This window comes from Oryzias latipes, chromosome 9 (genome assembly GCF_002234675.1).
Source record: "Oryzias latipes chromosome 9, ASM223467v1".
Lineage (NCBI taxonomy): Eukaryota > Metazoa > Chordata > Actinopteri > Beloniformes > Adrianichthyidae > Oryzias > Oryzias latipes.
Genome location: NC_019867.2, coordinates 9,260,009 through 9,285,893, shown reverse-complemented (window position 1 = coordinate 9,285,893; position 25,885 = coordinate 9,260,009). Strand labels below are relative to the sequence as shown.

Below are 25,885 nucleotides of genomic sequence, written 5' to 3'. Positions count from 1 at the left end.
ATCTTTCCAACAAACAATAGTCAAGCGAAGAAGCATGAATTTTATTTATTTTTACAACAGGTTATTTATGGTTTTAATATAAAAAGTAAAATACAAAAAATCCAATATAAATGCTACAACAAATGTAAAAAAAAAAAAACCTATATTCTATTATATTTACAATCTTGAACTTTTTGCACACATTTTTACATAATGCTGGAGGCACACATGCTAACCACGCTTCTGCTGCAAAAAGATCCTATAAAAGAGATCATATTAGCGGCATAAACAATGGCCTGAACCTGCAATGATATCTTCATTTATTTTCTCTAAAACAATCAAATCAACCTTACTGCCTAGAAATAGTTTAATTTAGAAGTTGGTCTTTTCACCAAGCCTTTCAAAGATTTATCTATCTTTTTTTCTTTCATTTTCATCTTCGTGTCATCACTGTTTTTCTTTTGAATAATGGAGGCGACTGATAATATTTAACTGGCTTACTGTCATACACTTTCGGTCTAGCCGGGGGAAATTGTTAAAAGGACTTAATCATTCAGAAAAAATGTGCTATGTCTAGATGATTTGAATGAACTGCTAGGCAACATACTCCAAATGCTAAGTTTGGGAGTGTTCAAAGAGGGCGAGAGAAGAGCAGAAAGATTTACAAATGTATCAGAAGACACAAAATCCCTCAACATAATGAAAGGCAGAGTAAAAGAAGAGGAGTATAGGGGATAATTTACGAGTTGGCTATTTTTCCCCCTCTTTTCTCTAGATTGTAAACTTTTCAAAATTTCCATGAAGTTTCCTGACAAATGTATCCAACATCAGTAGGTAGTTTTTTTTTCTGAATGTAGACAGAACTGCAAAAAGAGTTTTGATGAAACTCATAACAAGGATGTGTGCTTACATCAGTTATTTTTGACACAAAATCAGGATTTTGGTGGACTTAAGTAAATAAACATATTCAAAACAACTGCATTAGTCTTCATCACTGCTCCACGCATCCTGTAAGGCACGATTCCCTGCAGACGAATCAGCGGCACCCTGTAAAACATCCTATGTATGACTTTAGTACCCAAGGAAAACGGACTTCTCTTGATTAAAAAAAAGTGTTGTTCAAAGACATTGATCTTTTTAAAAAATGTAACCATGTGCAGCAAATTAGATGACAGTTTGGTCTTTGCTAAAAGAAAAAAAAAAGGTACAAATATGTCAAAGTTTGTAGTCTAAATTAAAGAACAGTTGTGAGGAAAAAAAACAATTTTGTCTAAGGACAAAAGAAAGGAAGTTTAAAATGAAAAAAATCCGGGGGAAAAACAAGCAAAACATTTTACATAAATACTAAATAAATGCATTTTACTAAGTAGATTTTCAAAATGTAAAATTTTTGTATAGTTGGCTGTGATGCCACAAATTGAGATGAGTAGATCTAGTTAATTTAGGTTAATAAAAGTGTCTTTCTTTGTTTAAAACTATATTTTAAAACAATCAAAATAAAACCTTTAGTAGAATAAATTATTGATGGCTTGTCATTTGTACTGAAATCGGTTATGACTGTGACATCTCTTCTACATGGAACAAAAATAATTTGATATTATTTGAATCCTAAGTACGTAACAAAAGATAAACGTTGAAAAGAAAAGTTTAACATGTAAAAACATTTGGGGGCAATTGTTAATCTAGGCATAGCAAAGATGTTGGCTGTGTCTAGAGCTGCTAAATATATTAACATATATAACACTATTATTATTATCAGTCTTATTATTATGTTATAAGTATTATTATTTAGATGTAAGGATGTTTGAGTACTTATTATTTTTGCTACAGACTTTTAATGTGTTTATTGTTTCTATTAATGCCCGTTCAAATGCAAATCCATCCCATATAAAATTATTCAAAGTCATCGCCTATACTTCAAAACAATTTAGTACAAGTGACTAAAAAAACCTTTTAGTGAACCTTGTCATCCCTACTGTAAATATTGTTTTTTAAAAAGTTAGTTTATCCCCTTTTAGTTTTCCTTTTGTCAAGTCGTGGTAATGAGGTATGTACCTTATTCTTTTGGTCAGACTCTTCTTCCATATCTGAAGCCCGAAGTACAGGAACCCATGCTAGTATGTTACCGTCTTTGCCTCCACTGTACAGCTCCTACACACCAAAAACAAGAGCCTTTTTAAAGACGCACACAAAAAATAAATCTCACTACATGTGCAGACAAATATAACTGCGCCTTTTATCAACCCTTATAGAGAGCAGGACACATTATTAAGTTTCTAAAATATCAATATGTTTAATTACTGAATTTTCTAAACCACTTGTCCTTCCTAAAGATAAAACTCTTCTTGATGTCATCTTTAAAGTGTTTGTAGGTCACCATATGTAAAAGAAATTAAGGAAAAAAATTAATTCAGCAACCCTTCAGACAGACATGACACTGATAAAGCTTAGCCTCTTCACGCCTGAATTTATTTCCCAAAAAAGAAAAGAAAGTCTTCCGTTCAAGGCGATGCTAAACTGAGTGAAGTCCTGGATTCAATGGTATGTTGCAAATCAGCAGCATACAGCATGAAGGAGTAACTACGTAGTTATTAAGAATTAAAAAATGAGGAAACCTTTAAAAGAAAAAAAAAAAAAAAGTTATCAGATTTTCTTTGTGATGCAGCCATGAATGACACCATGACAAAATAGGAGTGCCACATTCACAACTGACTGATATCGACATATTTATTTTTTGTTCAATCTAGTGATTTTCTGCACTTACAGTCATGACAACTATGAAAAGATGTCAGAAAAACGCTAAATAGCACCAGACACGAAACAACCTATGGTAAATTCTATGAAAAGTATGAAAAATTGAGTGGAGACCTAAAGAACGGCAGTTCAGTTAACAGAAGCTGCTCCCTGGGCTCCGTCTCACCTGGTGGTCTGGATGGAACTTGCAGCAGTCAACATTGTTGTAGTGACCCCTGAGCATAGTGACCAGCTCTCCTGTGTGGAGGACATACACTGCCACTGAGCTGCCACACGGCACGAACACGAACTCTGGGCTGCAGCCCTGAGACACTGTGAACTGCAGCCCTTTACGGCTCTCGTTGCAAACTTTCCCATAATTCACCTGAAGAAAAGAAAAAAAAAGGACTTCTAAAAATGTATTTATTGGTGACAAAGGTCAAAAAAAGATTTCACTTAACTGTGCAAAAAATAAAAACTATTGTTCTACCCGTATACAGAAGTTAATTTGTTGTATTTGTTGTAAAATAATCAAAGTTGAATAAGAAACAACCCGTACCAATGTATTTTCCCCAGTAGCACTATTCCATAACCTCATTCTGTCATCAGTTCCAGTAGTTAAGAGGAAGAGGCCATCACTTGTGAAGGACAGACCATTCACTCTGCCATTATGTGCCGTGTTCACTGGGAAGAGAACGGTAAGTAAGATGTTTTAACAGAACTGTGATGTTTTTAATCACTGCTTGATGTCTTACATTTCATTTCAGTTTTTATGAATACATGTAACCCATAAAGGATGATGAAAGCCCTCTTTGAACAAGTTTAGTTTCTTAGTTGGTCTGAATGAGCTAAACTCATTTCTCAGTACTTTCTGTCAGAATATATCGGTGTCTTTGCTCTTTTAAAAAAAAAAAGTACTGAAAATCCCTGATAGAACAACAGCAAATGTTAAATAAGGACCAATAACAGAGTAAGTTGTGTCTCTTGTCAGTCTGTGGTTAAAATCCATTTCAATGTGTTTAGGCTTGTAAAAGTTACACTAATGTGATGCAGTGCAGGGCTGAAATGCTACTTCAGCATTAATGTTACACTGGAAAAACTGCCCTTTTTAATTCAAGTTCAAAAATGTAGAAGACGAAATGTTTTTCCCTTTTTACAAGGGGAAAGATCTACCAATAGACCTAATAGAATCTTATTTTGCAAGATTTTTTTAAAATAAGTTGTAATTTCCGAGCCTTTTAAGACTAAATTAAATCTTGAAAATAGCTATAAACACTTACATTTAGTTATATTGCTCTGATCACTGGAAATATGTCCTGAGATAAGAGCATTTTGCTTAAAAAAAGTTTTATTTAGTGTAGGTAGGTATACAGTATTTCTACACTCCTCCCCCCAAAATACCAGTATATCCTATTTCAAGCACTACAACAATCCAACTCTCTTTATTTTTAGAAACAGCTGTCTTAAGATAAGACACCTTTATCATTTTGGGATACATTTGGATAAATAAAAATTATAGGTATTTGTAAGTCAAATAAACTTTTCAGTTTCCCTAAACCAAGCTCACTCATGATCAAAAATAAAGTTGCTTAAAAATAATGTGAAAAACTTGTTTTATTAAATATATTACTTTAAACCAGATGTTTTCAAGATTTATAGACTTAAAACAAGCGGTACATCTTATTAAAAAGCTAATTTAGTCAGTTTTAGTCTTAAATCAAGTGCAATAAGATATTTAAACAAGAAAGTATACAAAATACTCGCAGTGTAGGACACAAAGCGTAACATTTGCTTTACAAACTCAACAGGAAGTCACTCTACCTGCTTCTGAGGAGGATTTGGACTTGTCTCCATTGTCCTGGTCAAGAGAGAAGAGGCTGCCAGATGCTCGACGAACATCCCACACTTTTACTTTGCTGTCTGCACTTGGAGAGAGAAACTGAGGGTTTATTCATGTGTTTTACCTTCTTGTTTAAGTAATCACAGACAAACACAGCAAAAACACAGCAAAAACACAGCAAAAGCTGTGACTTTTTGTAACCAATACTGTTGTAAAGTACTTGCAGGGATTGACTATGCTGATATGCACTAGCACATCATTGGAGTTTCTATGTGTGATGCGTTTTTCTCAGATTCCCTTAACAATCCAAAGACTAAGAAGAGCGCAAGAATTCCAGTGGTTTAATTAACAAGGGAATATAGTGGTAAAAAAAGCAAGAGGCTATTTCATTTACCATATGCTGCTGACCCACTAGGGCAGGGGTGTCAAACATACAGCCCACGGGCCGAGATGATTCTATCCGGCCCAGTCATGAAGAGTAAAAATTATAAGGATGTTTAAAAAAAAACGTTTCTAGTCCATCCCTGTGGCGAGTTATGATTTTTTAAATAAATAACCGAAATGCGCAATTCCGCCACTAGGGAGAGCAAAGGGAAAGCAAAACAGGTGAAACAGCATATCTCTGCACGTGCCAAAAGCTAAACCTAACAGCTCTGTGTCTGAGTAAGATGTAGTTTGGTTCCGCGTGAGCCCCAACGCTGTTGCATTGCTATAAGAGTGATCAGTAGTGACACCCTAATGACCAAAATGTTGTCAAAAAGAAAAAAAAAGGTTGAAGTGGAGGGCTGAGCTTTCCAGGAAAAATGGACAGAGTTTTATTTGTTTAAAGAACAATTTCCCCATTTGCAGGGGGGAGTTAAGAAAAGAGAAGATTTACCAACCATTAGCTGGACTGACAAAATAACTGTCTGCATTTACTGCAGCAGTGACGTCAGTGATGGAGCAGTGACACCTAGCTACCTTACTGCAAAAAGTTGGAGCAAACATCCAAACCATTTTCAGATGGTGAACAACCTTTGTGAGGAGACTTGGGTGCCAAATGAAGGAATCCAGTCATTTATTGCATTTTTGGTCACTATTGATGAAAGCACAGATAACTGTGCATATTTATTAGAGGTGTTAAAAAGACGTCACAGCTTTCTTGAGTTGATGGACACAACAACAGCTGATGACATACTCAGCTCTCTTGTTACTGTGACAAACTATGTTGGAGTGAACTGGTCACATGATGTCAGTCTGGTCACTGATGGCGCCCCATTAAAGGTCAGGAAGAAGGACGGTGATGCCACAAAATTCAGGCAGAAACCAGGAAAAGACTCTTGGACATTTCATTGTGTTTTGCACACTTGAATAACAGTAAATGTGTTTCTGCACAGGATGTGAATCCTGATATTGATGGTGAAGTTTCAGGAGAGAAAGAGACTCCAAATTCTTATGTTCACAAATGTTTGCAACTATAGCTTACTGGTAGTTTAATTTTTCATTCATGATTTACTAGATTAGATTAAGTTTCAACCTAATCTACAATCTCAGCAACATTTTAGCAAGTGCGTATTCATTAATCAATAAACAAAAAATAATAAAAAACTTGTGGGTAAAATTGCTTCGTAATTATAATCATGTAGTCTGTGACATTTACCACACCTTTAGAATATTTGACATATCTGATTATTTATTTCTAAATTTACAGTTCATTTTTATCTCAGTGATCTAGTTTCTTTCAGGACTTGTAACCACAACAGATCCCTTACAGCTATTTTTGAATGATTTAATTGCCTTTTTTTTAATCGTATTTTACAGGAATATTGTAGGAAGTGGGGAATAGTTTACTTTGAAAAAAAAATGGCAAACTTGTGTGTGAGTCATAATGACAAAAGCATGTGGTGATGCACAAGGACAGCAATGTGTGCGCCTGTCAAATGTACAAAACAAATACCGCCACTGGTTACAACTAAAGGGCCAAAGATATGACAAAGATTGAAATAATAGTTGCATCAACATAAACATTGGAGGGATTAAGCAGCATTGAGTTGATTTTTTTTTCCTGCTTTAAGACAGCTTGATGCAAATGGTGTTTACCTGGCAGTGGCTAAAATGTGCTCATATCTCGGCGACCATCGCACGGACAGTACTTCTGCTTTGTGACCTGCGTTAAAAAACATAATTATTTCATGCGTAAATATTTATGGAAATCCATTTATAAAACATATGAACATTTGTTGTTTTTAAAACTCGGTTCACAAATATCTAACAAAACAAAAAGTCATCTGCAGCAAGAGAGTAATAAATAATGTTCTGTCAAATAACTTTGTATCGAATTACATAACTTTGGTGCATTTTATTTTAAAAACCGAAATATCACATTTAATATCAAACAAGAAGACGGAATTGTTGGAAAAATATTGAAAAAGGTCCTTTTTTGGTATTACCATCTTGGCAAAATATTTCAGGTCTGTGATCACTGTGGATGATTATAAAGGTGTTGGTGCAAAAGTTTCTTGAACAATGTTTGTCTATGTTTCTACCAGCTCTTTCACTGCAAAACTCAGACACTGCCATCACTATATGTGGCGTTTACCTGGTGCAAATGAAATTACACATGGCTGCAGAGATCACTGATGGGTCATTAACTTTAAGCGCTGGTTGATAGGGATATGCTTGATGTCCTGTTAGCTACAGACAAAGCCTTACAAGTATTCTTTTCACTTTGCCTTTGTGGAAATTTTATGTCAAGAAAAAAATTCAGAAATGAAATCAATTCGGTCCAAATTTGTATAATGTAATGTAATGTAATGTAATGTAATGTAGACAAAAAATAGCAGAAGATTCCAAAAACACTTCAAACTGCTGTCAGCCCAAGAAAAGAAAAGACTAACCTTGAAGAACATGAATTTTTGAGCCAGACTTCAAGTCACATAGCTGGATTTTAGGGTTTTTGGTGCCAACTAAAAGGAATAAAAACAACAACATGACAAAAAAAACATAAGAATTTAGCAAAATATAGTTTGTTTGTTTTTTAAATGGTAAAATAAAAAAATATTGACCCCTACCTGCCACAATTGCATTCTATGCAAATATTACCAAATCACTGACAAAGGTTTTGTTTCAGCTGACATGTTATCATTAAAAACATCTGTGAGGGCTCTCTTTCAACATGCACTTTGGAGCTTCTACACAAAATTTGCATCTTCTGCATTTCTGCTGACAAATAGGACCTCTAAATTATGATTCCACAAACCTGCAATGAGACTGTGCTTCCTGGCGATTGGGGACAGGTGGTGATTGTAGATATTACTCTCAAACTCAAACACTTCAGCGGGCTAAAGAACAAAATTCAGAAAGAAAAAGAGACGGAGAAAGTTGTAAGATGCTTTCAGAAAAAGCTTTCGCAAAAAATAAAAACCAAAATCTTCTTCAAGACTAAAACAAAAATAAAGATGCAACATATTTGAATACCTTTAATTGCAGAAAGTTGCCAAACTTAATGGAAAACCAGAAATTTGCAGAATAAGTAGTTACACCGAATATAAATCTTGCTGTTGTGTTAAACTAGCATAAAACAATGTTTTCTTTCCAACACAAAGACAACGTATCCATATCTATCTGCTTGCAAAACAAGGTTAAAATAAGCTCAAAGTGGCATCAAGTCAGAAGTGGGTTAACATTTAAACAGCTAACAAAGAAAACAAAGGGGGAAAAGGCAGACGAAGCAGCTCAGAGCTCACAGAGCAGATCGATTGTTGTGGTGGAGCAGTGGAGGTCAAAATGCAAACATGAAAAGCTCCTCTGTGCTCCACATGTCACTGTGTGCCAGCACCAGCATGGACTCACCCACTGGGGAAACACACACGCAAGCCTGCGGCCCCGTTTGTGGACACACACTGCACTGACATCTATTCACTGAACATCTCATCCTGTTACAACGATTTTACCCCAAATCTAAGCTGCAGGTGCTTAGCAACTCAAATCAAAATGTAGTTTGTTTCACTTGGTTTATTTTGTAAAGAAAGAAAAGAAAGAAACGGAGCAAAGAAGGTCAAAGCTTGGTGGGTCCTGTTCTGTTCTGTCCCTTCCCTGACCTTTTCAGGTACTTGTGGTGCCAGTGTAACTCCAGCACTGTGCCTGCCATATGGGACAGAGTGGGATGGAAAGGTAAAAGGAATAAAACAAAGAAAAACAAAACGCACAGAAAGAAGAAAATAAAGAATGAGGGAAGAAGCTTAGCTGTAGAGCTCAATAAATTATTTTGATGAAGTCTCTTAACATCAAATATTGTTTAATAGTGCATGTGTGTGCTATTTACCTCATTTTATAGGAGCACCTCTAACATTAATAGTGACACAATACATACAGGAAGGACTCCTACAAATTGATCTAACAAAAAGACAAATGGCATTTTAAATACCAACAATCTAAAGACTCTACATCTCACCTTTAAAGTCTCAGTATCCCAAACCTTCATGGTCTTGTCGAAGGAACTGGAGACAAACATCCCCGTGTCATAAGGATACCAAAGAACTGTTTCTACACTGAACTTGTGAACATGTCGGTTGGACCTTCAAAAAAACAAAATTCACAAAAACAACAGCAAGAAGAAAAGACAGAATTAGAATTCATTTAGGTAGAACTGCATTAGAATAGAAAGCTCGTCACCCAAAGTGTATAGATTGGTGCCATCTAGTGGACAAAATAGAGGTAATTTTTACCGGCCAACTGTGCAGACCGCCTTGCAGGTGTATTGTGGCTTCCCGCTGTAGTTTTCCAGGTCATAGATGACAATCACTCCATCAGCACCGCCAGATAACATGCTAATAAATAGAAGATATAAAGTTTTTAATGTCACACTTAACAATTTCTCCTAAATCAGTTTTGATCTTTTTATTTTTGTTTTGGGAGTATTTTTTTTCTCCCTTTAACATAAACTTAAATGTTGAGCATATATAAGTTCAAGCTTTTTGTTTGATTGCTTTTATGTCTTACAAAAAAGCTAATTATTCGAAGATGGTGTACTTTTTAACTCATATGTGTCAAACTCGAGGCCCGGGGGCCAAATGCGGCCCTCCATGTCTTTTCATGTGGCCCGCGAGAGCACAAAAGCTTTTAAGAAATAACAAAAATTGGTGTGTATTTATTTATTTCTAGGGGTAATCAGACTTGAAATATGGGAAAGATACATTGGAACTTAAACACTATCCATATAACCTAACCTGACAGAATCAAATGGAAAAGGATTTATGCTAGAGTAACAAGCAAACGTATTTTTTCTAGGCAACTGTAATTGTCACTTTAAAAAGTTATAATAAATAGATAAATGAGTAATTTAACATTAAGGAGTAGTTACATTTATTTTCATTACATTTAGTTACATGTATAAGTTATATCCGGCCCTTTGAGGACAGACACTATGTTGATGTGGCCCTCGGTGAAAATGAGTTTGACACCCCTGTTTTAACTCATTGGTGATAGCATGTTTCCTTACAGCTGTCTAAGGGAGCATCTTAATTCTTCCAGCAGGGTCTTTACACTGATGTCAATGTCAGCTCTTAACTCAAAAACACTGAATTGCCATAAGACGTTCTAATCTAGTAATCAATACAGAAGCTGTACATGAAATCACTTACTATCTTCCCTCGATTGTTTCAATATCGATGCTATTAATGCCATTCCCATGGATCCGATCCACATCCCTGTCAGGATTTAATTTCAGATTGAGAACCCTAAAGAGATAAAGAAAAAGGACAACCCATTACAAATTACATGTTCAACTCAATTCAATTCAATTTAGTTATTGACAGTTATCAGTGACCTGTAAACAATCATGTGTCCTTAGCATTAATCTATGCATTCATCTTTTCTTTCCGAGTAGAACAACTGATTTTGTGACGATTCAATGAACATTTAAAAATGCTTCATTAGAAATGTGCGGTAAACCATAAAGTATCATTTTTTATTGCAGATAACTAACCTTAAGCATTTTTATAATAATCCTAAATACAGCATTGGCTGTAAATATTCAGCTCTTCATTTTGGCTTAACTTGTTTAAATGCATTTTTTTAAGTACATACTAGTTTAATAGTGTGAGTTCCTCGCTGAGTCCAACGTGTTTTTGCTAAAACAAAACCCTGTCATATTTAATAAGGATAGTTCATCAACGTTTATAATGTTGCATGACTACAAAAAAAATCAGAGTTATTAATTATTGATAAATAAAACGTTAAACAACCTGGTTCGATGTTCAATATAGTATTTTTATAACGTTATTTGTATTAGTATTAGGTAACGTTGTTCGTATAGGAAGAGGTGAGATTAAAAGAGTCCCTACTAACATCTAGGGTTTACCTTTTCTACTGACCTGACGTCATAAAAAATCGGGTACATTAATTGTAATTAAATAGAGATACACTCACCTTCTCGTTGATTCTGCTCGTCTCAGTCTCAAAGGATCATCCAGCCCTGCCCGCCTTGCCGTCAAAAATCCTAACATTGCTTTAATTTAAGCAACTCTTTAGGTTATATTTGCAAACTACTGATTAGCCTAAATGCTATTGCTAACATTGCCCCTTGAATACAAAGGCTTTAAAATCCGTACTGAAACTCTACAAAACTAACAAACATTATATTATATAGAACACTATAGTAGTTATAAATGTATCCAATAAACACTAATATTTACGAATGTTCCCCTATATTTCAGAGTTTTAGCTTTCATTTTGCTTAGCTTTACATCTGCTCACAACAACAATCCGCCATGTTTGATGGTTCTGAAATAAAAAGCCCAGTGATTGGTTAGAACTTGAAAGCCAACCAATCAGAAAACGTTTTGTTCGTTCTCAGCTGGACTGTGTCTGGGAGCGCTTGCATAAACGCGAGAGGACACTGTCAGTCAAAGGAGAGACACTTCGTGTTCTCCAGAACCCTGAGACTCACCCAAACCTTTGGATTCTCCCGTCATCAGCATGAGCAGGATTGTTGGAGTTCTGAGACGTACCTTCGGATACGTGCGCGAGCACGTTGGAACAGACCATTTAGGAAACAAATATTACTTCATCCCAGAGCAGAAGTCCTGGACAGGTAGGTACACATGATCATGGACTTCTTCTATACAGCTACACTATTTTATGTTTATGAACTTCAAACGATGAAGTGAAGGTACATTTTGAGAAACATAGTCTGTCGTGGTTTTTAATTTGTCTTTATGAGTTTTAGGCGTACTGGTAAAAGTGTTATTTATTTGTTTATTTATTATTTTTATTTATTTAATAAACTTTAGGTGTTAAACAAAACGCATCTCTGCCTGTGATTACAGCAGTCTTTGGAATCTTCCTTTACATCGGAGCTTATCCTATGTAATAGAATATTTCCACTAGATGGCGCATCGGTCACAGTAACGTTACATTGATTGTAGATTTAACTTCAGTAATTTTATACATATGATTAGCCATTGTGGGAAATAACCTATGTTTTAGAAAAAAAAGAACAGACCCCCAATTTTGCATAAATATTATTAATTGTCTTTGGTGGGTGTTTTGGAATGGGTTGTCTGGGCAGCACTAATGTATTGCTGTAAGTAATGTTTAACCCTAGCAGACATTAGGCCCTTAATAAAGTTTTCTTTCATATAGGTCCACATTTTAATCATCACTAGCTTCACACAAGTCAGGTATTGAGCTTTTTCTGTTACTTAACATATTTGCTTGTTGGAAACAACTATATTATCACAGTTACTATAATTGATTTAAAAACAGCTCTATTTTCATGATGTTTATAATTTAAAAAAGGAGGTAAACTGTCATTTTTCCTACCTACATGATTTTCTCATGTTCTTTGACTCTTCCAGCTTTTTACTTGGCCATTTTCCTTTTGATTACATTTGACTTTGTGCTTCACCTTTTCTCAGCAGTTTGTGGGAAATCCTGCACCCAACTCATATTTATAATTCATTGTCAGACTGCTTTTCAACCTCTGGCTGACAGATTGTTCAAACCATATACAACACAGGAGCTGATTTTTGTTTGACATTGTTGGCTTAAAAAAATAAATAAAACCTCTGTCGCATTGACTGCCTGTGCACAGAGGCATTTTGGTCCACGAGGAAAGAAAAAAACGTGGGCAGATCCACCGACGACTACTAGAAAAGGCACACACGTAGGATAACGTGCACTTTTAATAAACCTAAAGATGAATATGGTGCAACCCTTTGCAATTTTCCCCCACTCCCCCTGTTTAGCCTTGTGGAAGTAAAACAGATGCATTATTCAGTCCATATGTCTTGCTAAAGCGAGCTCTTTTTGATCTTGAAGTGATAGGCCAAGCGTGGGCTCAGGGCCTTAAGGCATGGACTGCAGGCTTTCCACTGCAGCTCCCATGCTGTGGCTGAAATAGGTGAGGAGCTTTTCTCTGCACATTTGTCCAGATTTGCTGCACAGTCCGTCTCTCTCAACTTACATGCATGCTTTGCTGCCCCTATTTTCTACCTCTCTGAGCCTGTTTACTTTAAAACAAGGGCAGGCTTCACGCTGGAGCAATGATGGCTGCTTAGGCAGAAATGGAACACAGCGAATTAAATTTTTGGGGAGATTTTTGCAGATCTGTCCAATCTGATTTCAATTAGCCTCCCTCACGTTGCCCTCTTTTTTTTTTTTTTTTTTTTTTTTTTTTAATGTTTGCCTTGCCGTTGTCCTTCTTTCCCGTTCCCCTCCCCTGCATCGCTGTCTCTGGATTTTCTTCTTTTGAAGTAACTCCAGTGAAGATTTCTATTCAAAATAGAAGAGGGTTTCAACAGTGTGGAGGGGTAAGGCCCAGCTGAGAGTTGTCTAAACCCTTCTCTTCAGATGTGGCTCCTCATCAAAATGAAAAAGCCTGCCTCTAAAGTAGTTTGCTTGAAAAGAAAGAATCTCTCCCTTTCTGTCTGTCTTTTTTGCAAAGAGAGCCTGCAGCTCCAAAAGCCTGCTGTGTGCCCCCGCCTCAGAGAGGACTAACGCTATAGGCTTGTGGAGGCCCAGTGAGTCCTGTCAGCAGCAGCAGGGCTGCAGCAGCACCACCGGCAATCTGGCCACTTGTTTTAGATGGTCTTTGCCTTGCTGTTGTCCCCACAGAGCTGAGTGGAGAATCTATATTCTCCTCTCTTTCTGTCCCCCAGGCCTCGCACCGCCTTACACTGCACGGGGGCGCCATGTCATGCCGCCCAGATGAAAGCGGAGCATTCTGTTGATGGGCTCGTTCGTCTTGAGCAGCGGGCCCGCAGCTCTGACGCCAAACCATCCCTCCCTTTATTTAGGAAGAGAGGCGAGCTGACATTATCGGCGGCTGCAGGGACATTTGAAAATAATTGCCTGTATGATTGCTATTTTTCTTACCTCTTTGAGGAGGTGTAGCCTTTGTCTTGGAATCAATGGCTGCTCAATACTGGACAGGGGAAAGGCAGTTTCCTTTCATGTCTCAGTGAAAAGGATGTATTTTTAGCACTATTCATTTTAGCGGTGTGTGCCATGCAGTTTTAATCTATTGGCTCTCCGCTGTGTGAAGAATGGAGGAGATTCAGAGGTTCTTCAGAGGCGGGCCACGCCGTTGAAAAGAAAAGACGCATTGACTTGTCGTCCTATCACTATCCCTCTCTCTTTGTCTATAATTTATTTGATTCTCCGACTCTGTTCTATGAAGTGAAAAAACCAAAAAGGCCTCAGTTCTGCTATTTCAGGACGGCCGGCTCTGGGGACTAAAGGATAGGAGGTGTGTGTTGTTGCACTTTTGTGTGATCGTGTGCGTCTTTTCGTGCAGCTTGGCAGCCAACTACACACCCTGTGTTTATGTTTATCTATCTGCTTCATATGAAAAAAAAAAAGGAGAAAAACATCAGTCATTGTGTGCTTTCTCTCCACTTCATGCCCTAGCACACTTAACACAACAACAGATGGCTGTATGTCATCAGAGCGTTGATTCAAGCCTCGTGTTTCGGCGGAAAGATTCACATTGGAAAGCGACGAGGGTCCAAATGGCTGTTTATTTTGCCACAAGTCATCCCCTGGGTGTGATGAAGGAAAGTCTATCCTACAGTAGGACATCCAGCCAGTGTTTTGCAGGCGCGGATATGTCCAGAGCGTCACTAAATCACACTAATTGATTAGAGACTCTGCAATGCGTGAGGTTAATATAAAGGTTGTTTAATCATCGCAGGATTTAGTTGTACGTTTGTGGCCAAACGTGTGGTGGTGTATGCATCTCGCAATGCATCATTGAGGGGTTTAACTGGTTCATTAAAAAGACATTTGGAGAAATAGCTGCTGAAAATGAGGGATGGGAATATTTATTTTCAGTGGCGAAGCATTCAAGCAGGCTTTGATCCAGTATCAGAGGATCAAGTGTTTTGAAGGTCCATTAAACACTGTTTTCCAGCAGTGAAATGCACCGACTCTACCTTTCTCCACACTTATTTGAGGCCTAATGGCTGAATTGCGTCACCCATCACTTCCTATACCTGCTTTTTTTTTAAATCTTATTCAAGCTGAAATGACCTTAATTATTCGAATTGCCCTTTTGTGTGGTTTTACTCCATGTTTCTGCCCCCTCTTTGTAAATGAGAAAATTCAGCTGCGAGGACTGACAGACAAGCAGACACGCTAAGAGGAACCTCCCGCTGCTGCTCATTCGCTGCAGAATATTTTAGGTAAGCAGACAGGCACGAAGGAAACAAAACAAAAAAGAAAACCACACACACAGGGGTAGAGAGAAACAAGGAGGCCGGAGGAGTCTGCCGAAAGGTGGAGATGCAGAGAGTGACAAAGAACAAAAAAAATGCTGACATATTGTGAAATTATAGGGAAGAATGGAGTGAAAGGATGTTATCTGGCAGATGGAAAGTGAAAAAAGTGGGTGGAACAGCCAGGCAGACAGGAGAAAAGATGGGGAGAGGTTAATATCGAAAGCGGCGCTGGGAGGGGAGGAGGGGTGGCGGCGAAGATGCAAAGGCCGGAAAAAGAAAAAGAGGGTTGACGTACGGAGGTGAAGTGAAAGGGGTGGACAGCTTGGAGTTTGGATATCATGCATGTGGGATTTTGAGACTGAGGCTGGAAGGAGCGCTACACGTCATGTTCACCACAGAGGGGAGCAGCTAATGAGGAGAGGGGTCTGAGATCCTCAACCGTGCCTGCATTTAGTTAAAAGTAACTCTCGGGGAGACGGAGACGGTTCCTTTCAGCATATTTTTAACCCCTTGACACCTGAATTTATTTCCAGCTATGAAAAAAAAACCACAATGCACTTGTTTTTGCTTTCATGTAGATGCTAAATTAAAATAATTTTCAAGATTAACTGGCTTTATGCATATTTGCAACAATAGGCGTCAAGACGTTAAAAGCATTGGTCTCCCGCACTGACAAGAAGCCAAAGCGGCATCAGCTGGGGGAAACCAAGTGAGGTCCAGATGAAACAGAACCGCAGGTTTGCTCTGAAGCTCCTCCTCCTGCCAGAACGGATGCAAAACAACGGCTGGCCTTTTCAATCTACATCCGACCCGGCATCCCTCCATGTTGGGCAAATGGGTAACCATGGCTACAGGCCTCAAACATATCTTCCATAAGGAGCAGGAGGGAGAGGGTCTCTGTACCTGGTTGCCCTCGCATCACCGATGCTTTTCGGATCACTTTATCTTTGTAAAGCTGTCTATTACAATGCAGACACCCCCCCCCCCCCCTTTTTCCCTCTGCTGCACACAACTTAGCTGGAAGGAAATAAACTTGGCTGAATCCGTGTTGATGGACTCGCCATCCCAGGATGGCTCTTTGTTCCAGCACTGTGTGAGACCTAAAATTCCCCTTCCCACCGACTGAGAGAGATGCTCTCCATTGAGAGGGAGTGCCGAGTGCCGTGCTGTTGCAATGGGAAGTCTTTGTCTGAATCTGAGCAAAGGCAAGGAAGCATCCGATTTCTTGGGCTGTAGCTGCGTCAGGTGCCTGGAGCTGGTGAGGTGTTCTGCGAGAGTTTTTCAGGGCTGTCCAGAGTGCATCATGAGCACAGCACACAGAGAAAGAGACAGCCCAGCATGCTTGCAATGACATTGCGGAGGTGAAAAACCCATCAGGTCGCCTCCAGCTGTACTCACCTGGGAACGGATGTGCAGTGTTGGGGGGTTTGGAGTATGTGTGTGTGTGTGTGTGTGTGGGTGCGTGTGTGTGTGTTGAAGCAGGTGATGGAGTGTGTTCAGGGTTCAAAGAGCAGCCCTCAGAGCGCATCCTGTCTCATTGCAACGAATGGGAAGGATTGAAGTGCAGCTGCCACGGCAACCCCTCACCCATCCTGCTTCTCAGTCTCCTCCCTTCCTTGCTTGTCTCCCCCCCACCCCCAGGTTTCTCTGCTGGGCTCACAGATGAGTTGTGCTCAGACAGGTGAGATGGCTCATGAATATTTATGCTGTGGGATTTCATTCCTCTTGCCGCTGGCCCCTCCCCCCTCTCCAACGCAATGCTGCGTTTTTGTCCTTCACAGTAAAGAGGCAGCGTCCTCGCTCCTGTCCCTCAGGTTAATCTGCCGTCTCTGTAGCCAGTGTGTGTGTTTGTGTGTCTGCATGTAGGTGTGCGTGTGTATTTAACTGGTAAATAGGTTTCCCCCCAGTGAGTGATGAGAAGGCAGACCTGTCACACGAGGAGCGGCTGAGCGCTCGAAGCAGCCTCTATGTCTTTCTTTTCCAAAGTGAAAGGAGATTTTTAAGGATTCAAACAATAAAAAAACTAATTATCTGTAGAAAAAAATTCTTGTAATAATTGTTTCTTAATTTACAGATCTTGTCAGCGCCATTTTTGTCAAGTGTCAAAACTGGCTGAGCAAACTTTGAACATGCATGGATACTATAGGGAGAAAAAAAACAACAATTACTGTAAATCAAAATTGTTAGACGTTGCATGTATAATAAAGTATATTATAATGCAAATAATGTTTAAAAAAAACTTCCACAGAACAAACAAACTGTTCCTGCTCCCTCTCCGATCATCTTTTGATCTATTTTAAAAGCATTAACTATGTTTAAGTCGTTTTTTGCCAAAATCAAAAAACTTGTCGTTTTCTAGGACAATTTCTGCAGAGTGGCAGTAGCTCATCAGAAATTCGACTTCATTTAATTCAATTCAATTTTATTTATATAGCCCAATATTACAACAGTAGTCGTCTCAATTGTCTTCATACTGGTAATTATTTAATAAACATTAAATCATAAGGAACATGAAGTCCTAGAATTCAATAGGTAATGGCTAAACTCAACTAAACAGACTAAACAAAACTGGGCATCCTTGCCCTTAGACCCTCCTTTGCCTCAGAGTTGTATGCATGACAGTTGGTGGATTAGACCCACCCCCACTTCCCTTCACCCATCTGTTTACATGCTCTCCTGCTATCTTACAGCCCTTAACAACCTCAAGCTAACATTAGCAGTGCAACAAAAATGGTGAACAACATTGGAGCTATCCAACCGTACAGTTTTGAGGCAGATTCCAGCTCAGACAAGGAAAACAAAGAAGTACTTGGATCTATTTGTCTGTAAGTGGATGAATCAGATTGGAGCGGAGCAGGGAGCTTATGGCCCCCAAACTGCAATTTATGAGAAACCTAATGGGACAATATATGGACAACCAGGACTTAAGGGTGTTGTTTTGAAACCTTGATGCTTTTTTCTTTAATTCTTTTATATCTGCGTGAATAATTATTATATATTTAATGAGTAAAAATGTATGCATAAAATATAGTGAGATTAGGGGTAGGAATTAAAACGATTTTTCTTTTACCCACTCTTTTTTGAAGCACTTTATCAGTTTCTCTTTATCACATGTATTTTACTATTTTATTGTATTTGAAAGGAAATTTAAATCAAATTAAATCCAAATCTGTAGCTGAAGTGGAAAGTGGTAATTGGGCTGGAAACACTTAGTCATTTTGGTGTAAGAAGGAGAAACCTAACTTAAAAGAGACAGGAAAAATGACGGTTTCTGCATTGCATGCAGGGACTTTTACATTAGAGAAGCACAGCTATATGCTGACAACCATAGTAAATACCTAAATGATCTGCTCCTAATTAGCATACCTGTTAAAATATTTGTTAGTATTGCCAAGAGATCACAGCGTTTTTTTTTCTGCTTGTTTTAGCTTTTGCTGCGCTGGCTCAGGGATTTCTAGTAAACTTGCTCTCAAAGGACCTTCAGACGCGTGCACATTTTGCTCTTTACGAATTGCTGGGTCAGTTTTGCAGGTCTGATGCGTGTTGCATTCCTTTTGTATGCTGGGCTGCTGCAAAGATGGAGCTGCAGACCTGGAGCTCTTGTTTCCCTACAGTGACACTCTAATGGTAACCTGGGTACGACCGAAGCATTTCTAGCCCAAGTAGCCGACCTGATTCCTAAACTGGCTTTAGAACTTATGCAAAAGAGAATTTCTCGTTAAACAGAGGTTTGGAGCAAAGCAAATACATAAACGAAGGCACCGCTTTACCACTCTTTGGGCTGTCATTCATTCACCTTCGTGCCAAATCTATCTGTTCTGGCTGAAGTAAACATTAAGGTCATCAGTCTGCAGGCTGCGTGGAGGTGGTTGCCTCCATTTGTCCATGTCCAGTCAGCTGCAGAGGAGCTGTGATGGAATTCTGACAGATTGTCTGTGTTTTGGAGCGTGTTGTTTTCCTTGCCCATCCATTTCTCTCCTCCTTGCCATGTTTGCCATGCATCATCACTCTTTCCCCTCCTTGCTTCTGCCTCCGTCTTCCCTGCCTCATCATTTCTCACAGGTATGGAGGCAGTGGACAGACGCCCCACTACCTGTGAGGAGAAACTGTGAAAACACAGCTTTTGCTATTAGAGAGCACTGAAAGATGATTTGTATCATCACAGAAGAGTGAATCTTCTTTTTTTTCTTCTTCTTTTCTTCTCTCCTGTAGTCTCTCCGTCGCCTCGCCTCCCACCCGCCCTCCTCCCTGGGTCACTGTGTGACAGCCAAACTTGTCTAATCAGCAGTTTTGACCAAAATAATTGGCAGTGGCCTTGCTGCTAGCGAGCGTTGTGCTGTGTACAGATAGGGAGAAAAGGAGCACTTAATATTCAATGCAGCTCATGCCTCTTCTGTTCTCTGTGATATCTGACCTCTTTTGTCTCCTGCACGGCTTGACGTTGATTTTGGAGGGCATTGTTAGCCGCAGCGCCGCGATTGGAAGAGGTTATAAGTGAGGCGGGGGGGGCCGTGGTTGGTTGGGGTAAAGTAAAGCTGATTTGCATAAAGGCTTAGCCCAGATTTGGAGCCACTCAGCGAGATCTGAGACGAAGGGCCCGAGGGCTGCGAGGTAATCATCCATGGCCTGTCACTGTGCTGTCATCCCTCTGTGTGTCTGTGCATCTGTCTGTATCTGTGCGAGATGGAGAGCTCTGTGTCGGCACTTCTTCGTGTTTGTATTCCTGCGCATGTTGTGTGCATTTGGCGAGCATCTTCAGCTTACACTTACGGTTTTTTCTTTTTTGTTTTCAGGGAAGCATCTCCGTGCCAAACGGATGGTGGAGGCAGCCAATCCTTCAGAGTATGAATACGCAGAGGGCAGCATTCCGATGGAGTGGGATGGTAAGTTTGGACAGCAGCATCCCTGCTACATATTTTAGCTATCACTAACATGGATAAATGACAGAATGCTTGCATCTTTTCGTGCCTTGATTAATTTGCTGCTGTATTTTTTTTTTTTTTTTTTTGTCTTCTGGTTAGAAAAGATTGGGTTTTATCAAGGATCAAATTTGATGTTGTTTGGAACCTGCACCATGAAATGTAGAACTGGATGCAAACCGTCTCCTGTTCTCCGACCGCCTTGATCCACCTTAAAGCCCTCATCCTGCTACGCCCCATCCCTCATGCATTTTCATCAGGATGCAAATAGGAAAGAGATAAAAGAGGCCCAGAATCCCTGCGCGAGCTGGAGTTACAAAATCTTTCAGTGCCTTTCTTCCACGCTTCCTTCAACCTGCTCCGCTGCGCTGCCAGCTCAGCCGAAGTTTCTTAAAGACAAAAAAAAAAAAAAAAAGATGACAGACAGATCCGATTCTACTCGGGAGGAAAATGAGGGACAGAAGTATTGATGGGGAATGACAGAGCACATACTTTCAAACGTGAAGATCAATGAAGATTTTCCCTCCCTCTTCTGAGACACGGTGGTGAGAGACCCTGCTCTGCTCACACCAAAGCAATCTTAATGTTTTGAGTTTACCGCATGTATAGTAGTGTGCGTCTCCTCGTGTGGCACAAAGTGACATGAAACCAAACGCATAAAAAAAAGAAATAATCCCCAAATGCCGTCCCCACTGAGCCATCCTCCTCAGTAGTTTCCTCTGCTGTCCTGATGCACGCCGAAGCTGCCGCCGTAAACATGACTTCAGGAGTTTTGCTGTGTGTAATTGTGTGGGTGTCCTCACTTCCTTTTTTCCTTCTCTTGCAGCTTGGATGCGAGGCAGACGGAAAGATCCCCCCTCTATCCAAGTACGTCCACCACCCCCACCCCACTTCCCTCCCAGCCTCCCCACTGTGCTGATGGCTGGACTCCAGGGGACTAGTTAAGGAAGCAAAGATGCAGAGGAGAATCTTTGATTCGTTTCATCTTAACAGTTTCAACTCCAATCCAAGAATTTAGGGGGACAGGTGTTAAAATAAACAGCAGATGAAGCACGCTGAAGCTGAGATGGAGCAGAAACGCTCACTGACACCATGTCCTAGTTTACTTTCTTTTTTTTCACGCAGAAGCTTGCATCTTTTGGTTTTTGGTGGTTTATTTCTGGCACTCTCCGGGATGGGAGCGATGAAGGAGCGCATTTTTCTCCCCGCCTTCCTCGCTCTGGGTTTGTTGCTCTTTAAGTTTGAGAATGCTAGAAATTTCTTGGCTGGTAAAACGCGGGTCCATAGGAAATCCCTTGGAAGGCCAGTGCCCGGGCTCTCTCTTTCTGTTTCTCTGTCCGCAGTCCCTGCCAGTTGCCAATGCCATCCCCTGTCTCCGCTGCCAGAACATTCTCTTCCAATTTTCTGCCTCACGACTGCCTCGTAGCTGCCTCTGACAGCTGGACAGCGTTGATGTGGCCAAGACTTCACTCCCAGCACATTACCCTACCCCTTGTCACGCTCCCTCTCTTCATGGTCCAAACCAACATAAATTGATTGGATTAAATCCTGTCATTAACAGGCTGGAAAAGCAGCTCAGTATGTTTGTCTCCCTCCCCAAAGCAGGCCTTTTTGGCCACAGCTCTCCCCTCTCTTTTCCCGTCCTTTAATTTTGCCAGGACACAATAGCAGAATGCCCAGTCCTCCCTTCCTCTTTGGCTGGGTGAGCCAACATCACTGGACACTAGCAGCAGCTCAAGAGGGTTGCCTGTCTACCCGTACAGTGAAAAGGTTTAGCTGTTCATCTCTTTTTTTTTTTTTTTTGTAAATCCCCTATCATGCTAACACATTAATCTATTTTATGACATTTTTTCACTCTGCATTTATTAAACCCCTATAATATAGATTAGAAGAACGTGTACTATTTTCCCCATCATGTGTGCCCTACTTCAACAGAAAAAGCATTTTATTATTTCCTACAAAACTCACGAGTGCAAACTTATCTCTCACTGGCTTTGCACCAGCAGGCATTCCAACCAAAAGAAAGAGGAAAATGTCCACTTTTCTGCAAGAGGTTCATGCACTACATGCATCTTTAAATCATGTAGGAACTCCTTCAGATGCAGAATCGACCATGTCCGGAGAAGAGAGGATGGCATAAGATAAAATGTCAAAGGATTTTCATCTGCAACTCATGGTTGTTTTGCAAAACTTTACATTTTTTAATGCAAAAATTAGTCCAGGACTTCAAGCCCCTGAAAAAAACCTGCTTGTTGTACAATTTAAAGTACCACAATGACATTGCCAAGGAGTATTTTCATTATTCTAAAAGATGTGCATTTGGCATATTACCGAAGGAACACCGCATCCACTGGGGAAACACGGAGGCAGCAGCATCATGCTTTAAGGCCAAACGGAAAGGAATAAACACGACAGTAAAGTTCCATCCTTCCTTTAAGGAATGAGGATGAAGAAAAAGTCATTTCAATATAAGTTAACACAAATTGCCAAAGAAGACGGGCCTTTTTAAGAGTCCTACACTTCAAAAGTTAAGTGCTGTGATAGAATTAAAAGGTTGTTAAACAAAGTGTTAGCTTGAGGGTGGAAACACTCAAGCATCTCAATTATTTCAGTTTCAATCTGTTATAACTGACAAGTTGGATGCCAAAGCTGGAAAAGGTTCTGAACTTATTTCATCAAGTTGCATTTTTTCCATTGCCATTTTAGAAAGGGTGTGTACACATGTCTTTTCCTTTGCGGCTATGACATAACCATAAAAAAAGTGAGTGCTTTTGGAACCTAAACGGCTGTACATCAATATGGATATTGACTTTTCCTACCTATCCCATTTTTTAACTGTCATTGATTGTCATAACATATGTTTTGTCATAGTAGCATAGAGAAAGGTGTCCCTGAAGACTAAGAGAAACAATTCAGGTCCCCGTTATTTAAATTTTTACCCATATCTTTTTATTTAAGTGTTTACTCCCCGTAGTTTTGGGGAACTGGGCTATATCACAGACTGTCACCACGTCACATCAAAGTTGTAGCCAATACCGTAAGCTTGCTGACTCATGACATTTATCTGGTACCAGGTCACAAGATCATGTTATTTATACAACTGTCTAGTATTCCCACATGTAGATCAGAATTACTGACAAGCGGATATCATCAGTTACTATACTCAGCTGATGGCTAAGAACTTAAATATCAATTAGGAACTAATAATCTTATTGTTTCTCTGTTTTGTTTTGTTTTTTTACGCAGGAAATTATGATGAATTTATCTGAAAGGGAGCAAATGAAGCTGAAGGCCAAAGAGGTGGAGGAGAAGGACCTGGCTCTGCAAGCTAAAGAGTATGAGGAAGGTCTGGTGGCTCCAGCACAAACTGTGGCAAAAGGGCACGCAGCTGCCGCTAACTTTGGCAAGCAGGAGATCAGCGAGGAGCCAGTCAGCACAGCAAACACATTCCAGCCTGGTTCATGGATGCCCACTTCCAAAAAATAGACTGAGACGTAAAGTGGAACTGCAGCACCCTGAAGATAAATGCATGACTGGAACAACTGTGTTGGAGTAATTAAGAGTTTTTAGTGGATACTTAACTACAGAAAATGTCGTTTAAAATCAGTAATCCTATAAACTTGAAATTTCGAAAGAACTGGTTAAAACGATCTTTATTTTGTCTTCAAGCAGAAAGTATTTATTTTTAATGTTCATCGTATTATAAAGGGTCAGCTGTTTTCTTTGACTCTGTAAAATCCCCAGCTGACTTCTTAGAAGTTCATTTAGTTTCTATTTACAAGGCAGACATATGAGAAGAGGAATTGGATATGACAAATGTTCTTTGTAAAACACAAGGAAAAAGGGGTCTAATATCTCATAATCAAATAAACATCTGACTAAACGCATATGCTAATTTTTATAAAATATGGACAAAAAAGTACATTTCAAAGATGTATATTAAAAGGGTCAATACTTTATTTTTTTAAGTACTTTTCAGATTGTTTAAAACCAAATTCTCCTGCAAAGAAGCTGTTTTGTCATAAAAGTAGAAACTTCAAAAAAGTAACTTTTTTCTTTAGCTAACTCTGTAAATTCAGCAAAAGATTAAGAAAAACTACATTATTTTATTGTTTTTCTTCACATACTGGTAATCTAAAATAAAATCCTCTGTCACCTTTAGATTTGTTTTCCAAACCAATTATGAATGTGCTTTTGTTCCACACAGTTCTTTGTCACATATTTATTATTTTTGAAGAAACTCTCCTGTTTTTTTGCTCCAAGCCACAACTTTATTGTAAATTGTTGAGATGAAATTTGTTTTACATTGCTGTGTAAATAAATCTCTAATTTCATTTAATGGTTGAGGTTATTGTTGGAATATTATTAACAGTTTTAAGAGTAAATTGCACTCAGGATGGACATGTGAGATTATCCCAACGGACTCTTCATAGCACCTACAGACAAAAATATTTCTGTTTATCAGCACCACAAATAATTTATAATTCTTCCGTTGGGACAAACTGTTAAAAGAGCAAAAATTGTTACATAAGTTATTAGAAAAGGTTGTTATTAAGCAGGTCCAGTCCTTTTTAGAACACAGTTTTATTTTTGAGAAGTTTCAGTCAGGTTATAGATCTCGGAACAGTACAGAATCCGCTCTACTAAAGGTCCACGATGACATTGCCGTGTCCGTTGATGCCAAACAGCCTGTTGCTCTGGTGCTGTTGGACTTGACAGCAGCTTTTGACACAGTGGACCATTCAGTCCTGTCTCGATTAGAACATCACGTTGGAATTCATGGCACCACAGTTGACTGGTTTAAGACCTATTTAACGGAGAAGTTTCTCAGTCGGGATTGGTGAGGCCTCCTCATCTGTGGGGTACCACAAGGTTCTGTCCTTGGTCCAGCTCTTTTTTTTTTCTTATATGTGCTGCTTCTTGGTTCTGTCATTGTATGGCATGATGTCTCTTTTCATTGTTACGCTGATGATCTGCAGATTTATCTACCCCTCAGTTTAAGACAAAAAGAGCTCACAGAATATTTTACTGGAGTGCACTGATGATGCAAAGCAGTGGTTGAGCCAGAATTTTCTGTATTTGAACAAGTCAAAAACTGAGAGAATTTTTTTTGGTGACACCTCCACAGCTGACTCTACTGCTGTTACAAATCTGCTGGTTATCTTTGACAGCTTTTTTGAATTTCACAGATTGACAATGTTGTCAAAAGGAGCTTTTATCACTTGCGCCTTTTAGCTAAACCTGAACCTGAGTTGCAGTGATCTAGAAACATCCACACCCTGATCACCTCTCACACAGTTTTTAGTAACTTTGTTCTTCGGTGTCACCCAGCAATCACTGAACCGTCTCCAGTTAGTTCAAAACTCAGCAGCACAACTGTTAACTGGAACATCCAGACGGGCACACGTCATTCCTGTACACAGTTCACTTCACTGGCTCCCATCATTTTAGAATTCAGTTTAAACTTTTACTAAAACTTTCATGGTCTCGTACCAACTTACTTAACTGAGCTTTTAACTGTCTGGAGCCATTCTAGAGTTTTAAGGTCTGCTAATAAATATTTGCTTCATGTGACAAGGTCACGACAGAAACACCAGGGTGACCGCGCTTTTTCCACTGCCAGCCCTCAGTTATGGAGTAACATTCCTGGAGAACTCTGCATATCTCACCTCACAGGCTTTAAATGTCAATTAAAAATATACCTTTTAAGAATG

The 25,885-nt window shown here is 39.3% G+C and overlaps 2 protein-coding genes across 3 annotated transcripts; one reads left to right on the top strand and one right to left on the bottom strand.

Moving 5' to 3' along the window:
• Positions 1–409: 409 nt before the first annotated feature.
• ercc8 (ERCC excision repair 8, CSA ubiquitin ligase complex subunit) lies at positions 410–11,311 on the bottom strand. 2 transcript variants are annotated; one of them, XM_020705817.2, is made up of 12 exons: positions 10,961–11,311; positions 10,174–10,269; positions 9,259–9,360; positions 8,985–9,108; positions 7,791–7,872; positions 7,429–7,497; positions 6,632–6,698; positions 4,534–4,637; positions 3,272–3,396; positions 2,900–3,097; positions 2,035–2,130; positions 410–1,038 (listed from the first exon to the last, which is right to left on the bottom strand). In XM_020705817.2, exons 1-12 carry the CDS (start codon positions 11,035–11,037, stop codon positions 961–963), a joined length of 1,218 nt encoding a protein of 405 aa, XP_020561476.2. In that variant the 5' UTR covers positions 11,038–11,311; the 3' UTR covers positions 410–960. The 2 variants fall into 2 exon arrangements, with proteins under 2 accessions (XP_020561476.2, XP_023814128.1); XM_023958360.1 differs by having other exon boundaries at positions 410–1,026.
• Positions 11,312–11,353: 42 nt separating this feature from the next.
• ndufaf2 (NADH:ubiquinone oxidoreductase complex assembly factor 2) lies at positions 11,354–24,510 on the top strand. Its single transcript, XM_004072230.4, has 4 exons — positions 11,354–11,624; positions 20,046–20,135; positions 20,998–21,038; positions 23,418–24,510. The coding sequence occupies exons 1-4, from the start codon at positions 11,510–11,512 to the stop codon at positions 23,655–23,657; spliced, it is 486 nt and encodes a 161-aa protein (XP_004072278.1). The 5' UTR covers positions 11,354–11,509; the 3' UTR covers positions 23,658–24,510.
• Positions 24,511–25,885: the final 1,375 nt, after the last annotated feature.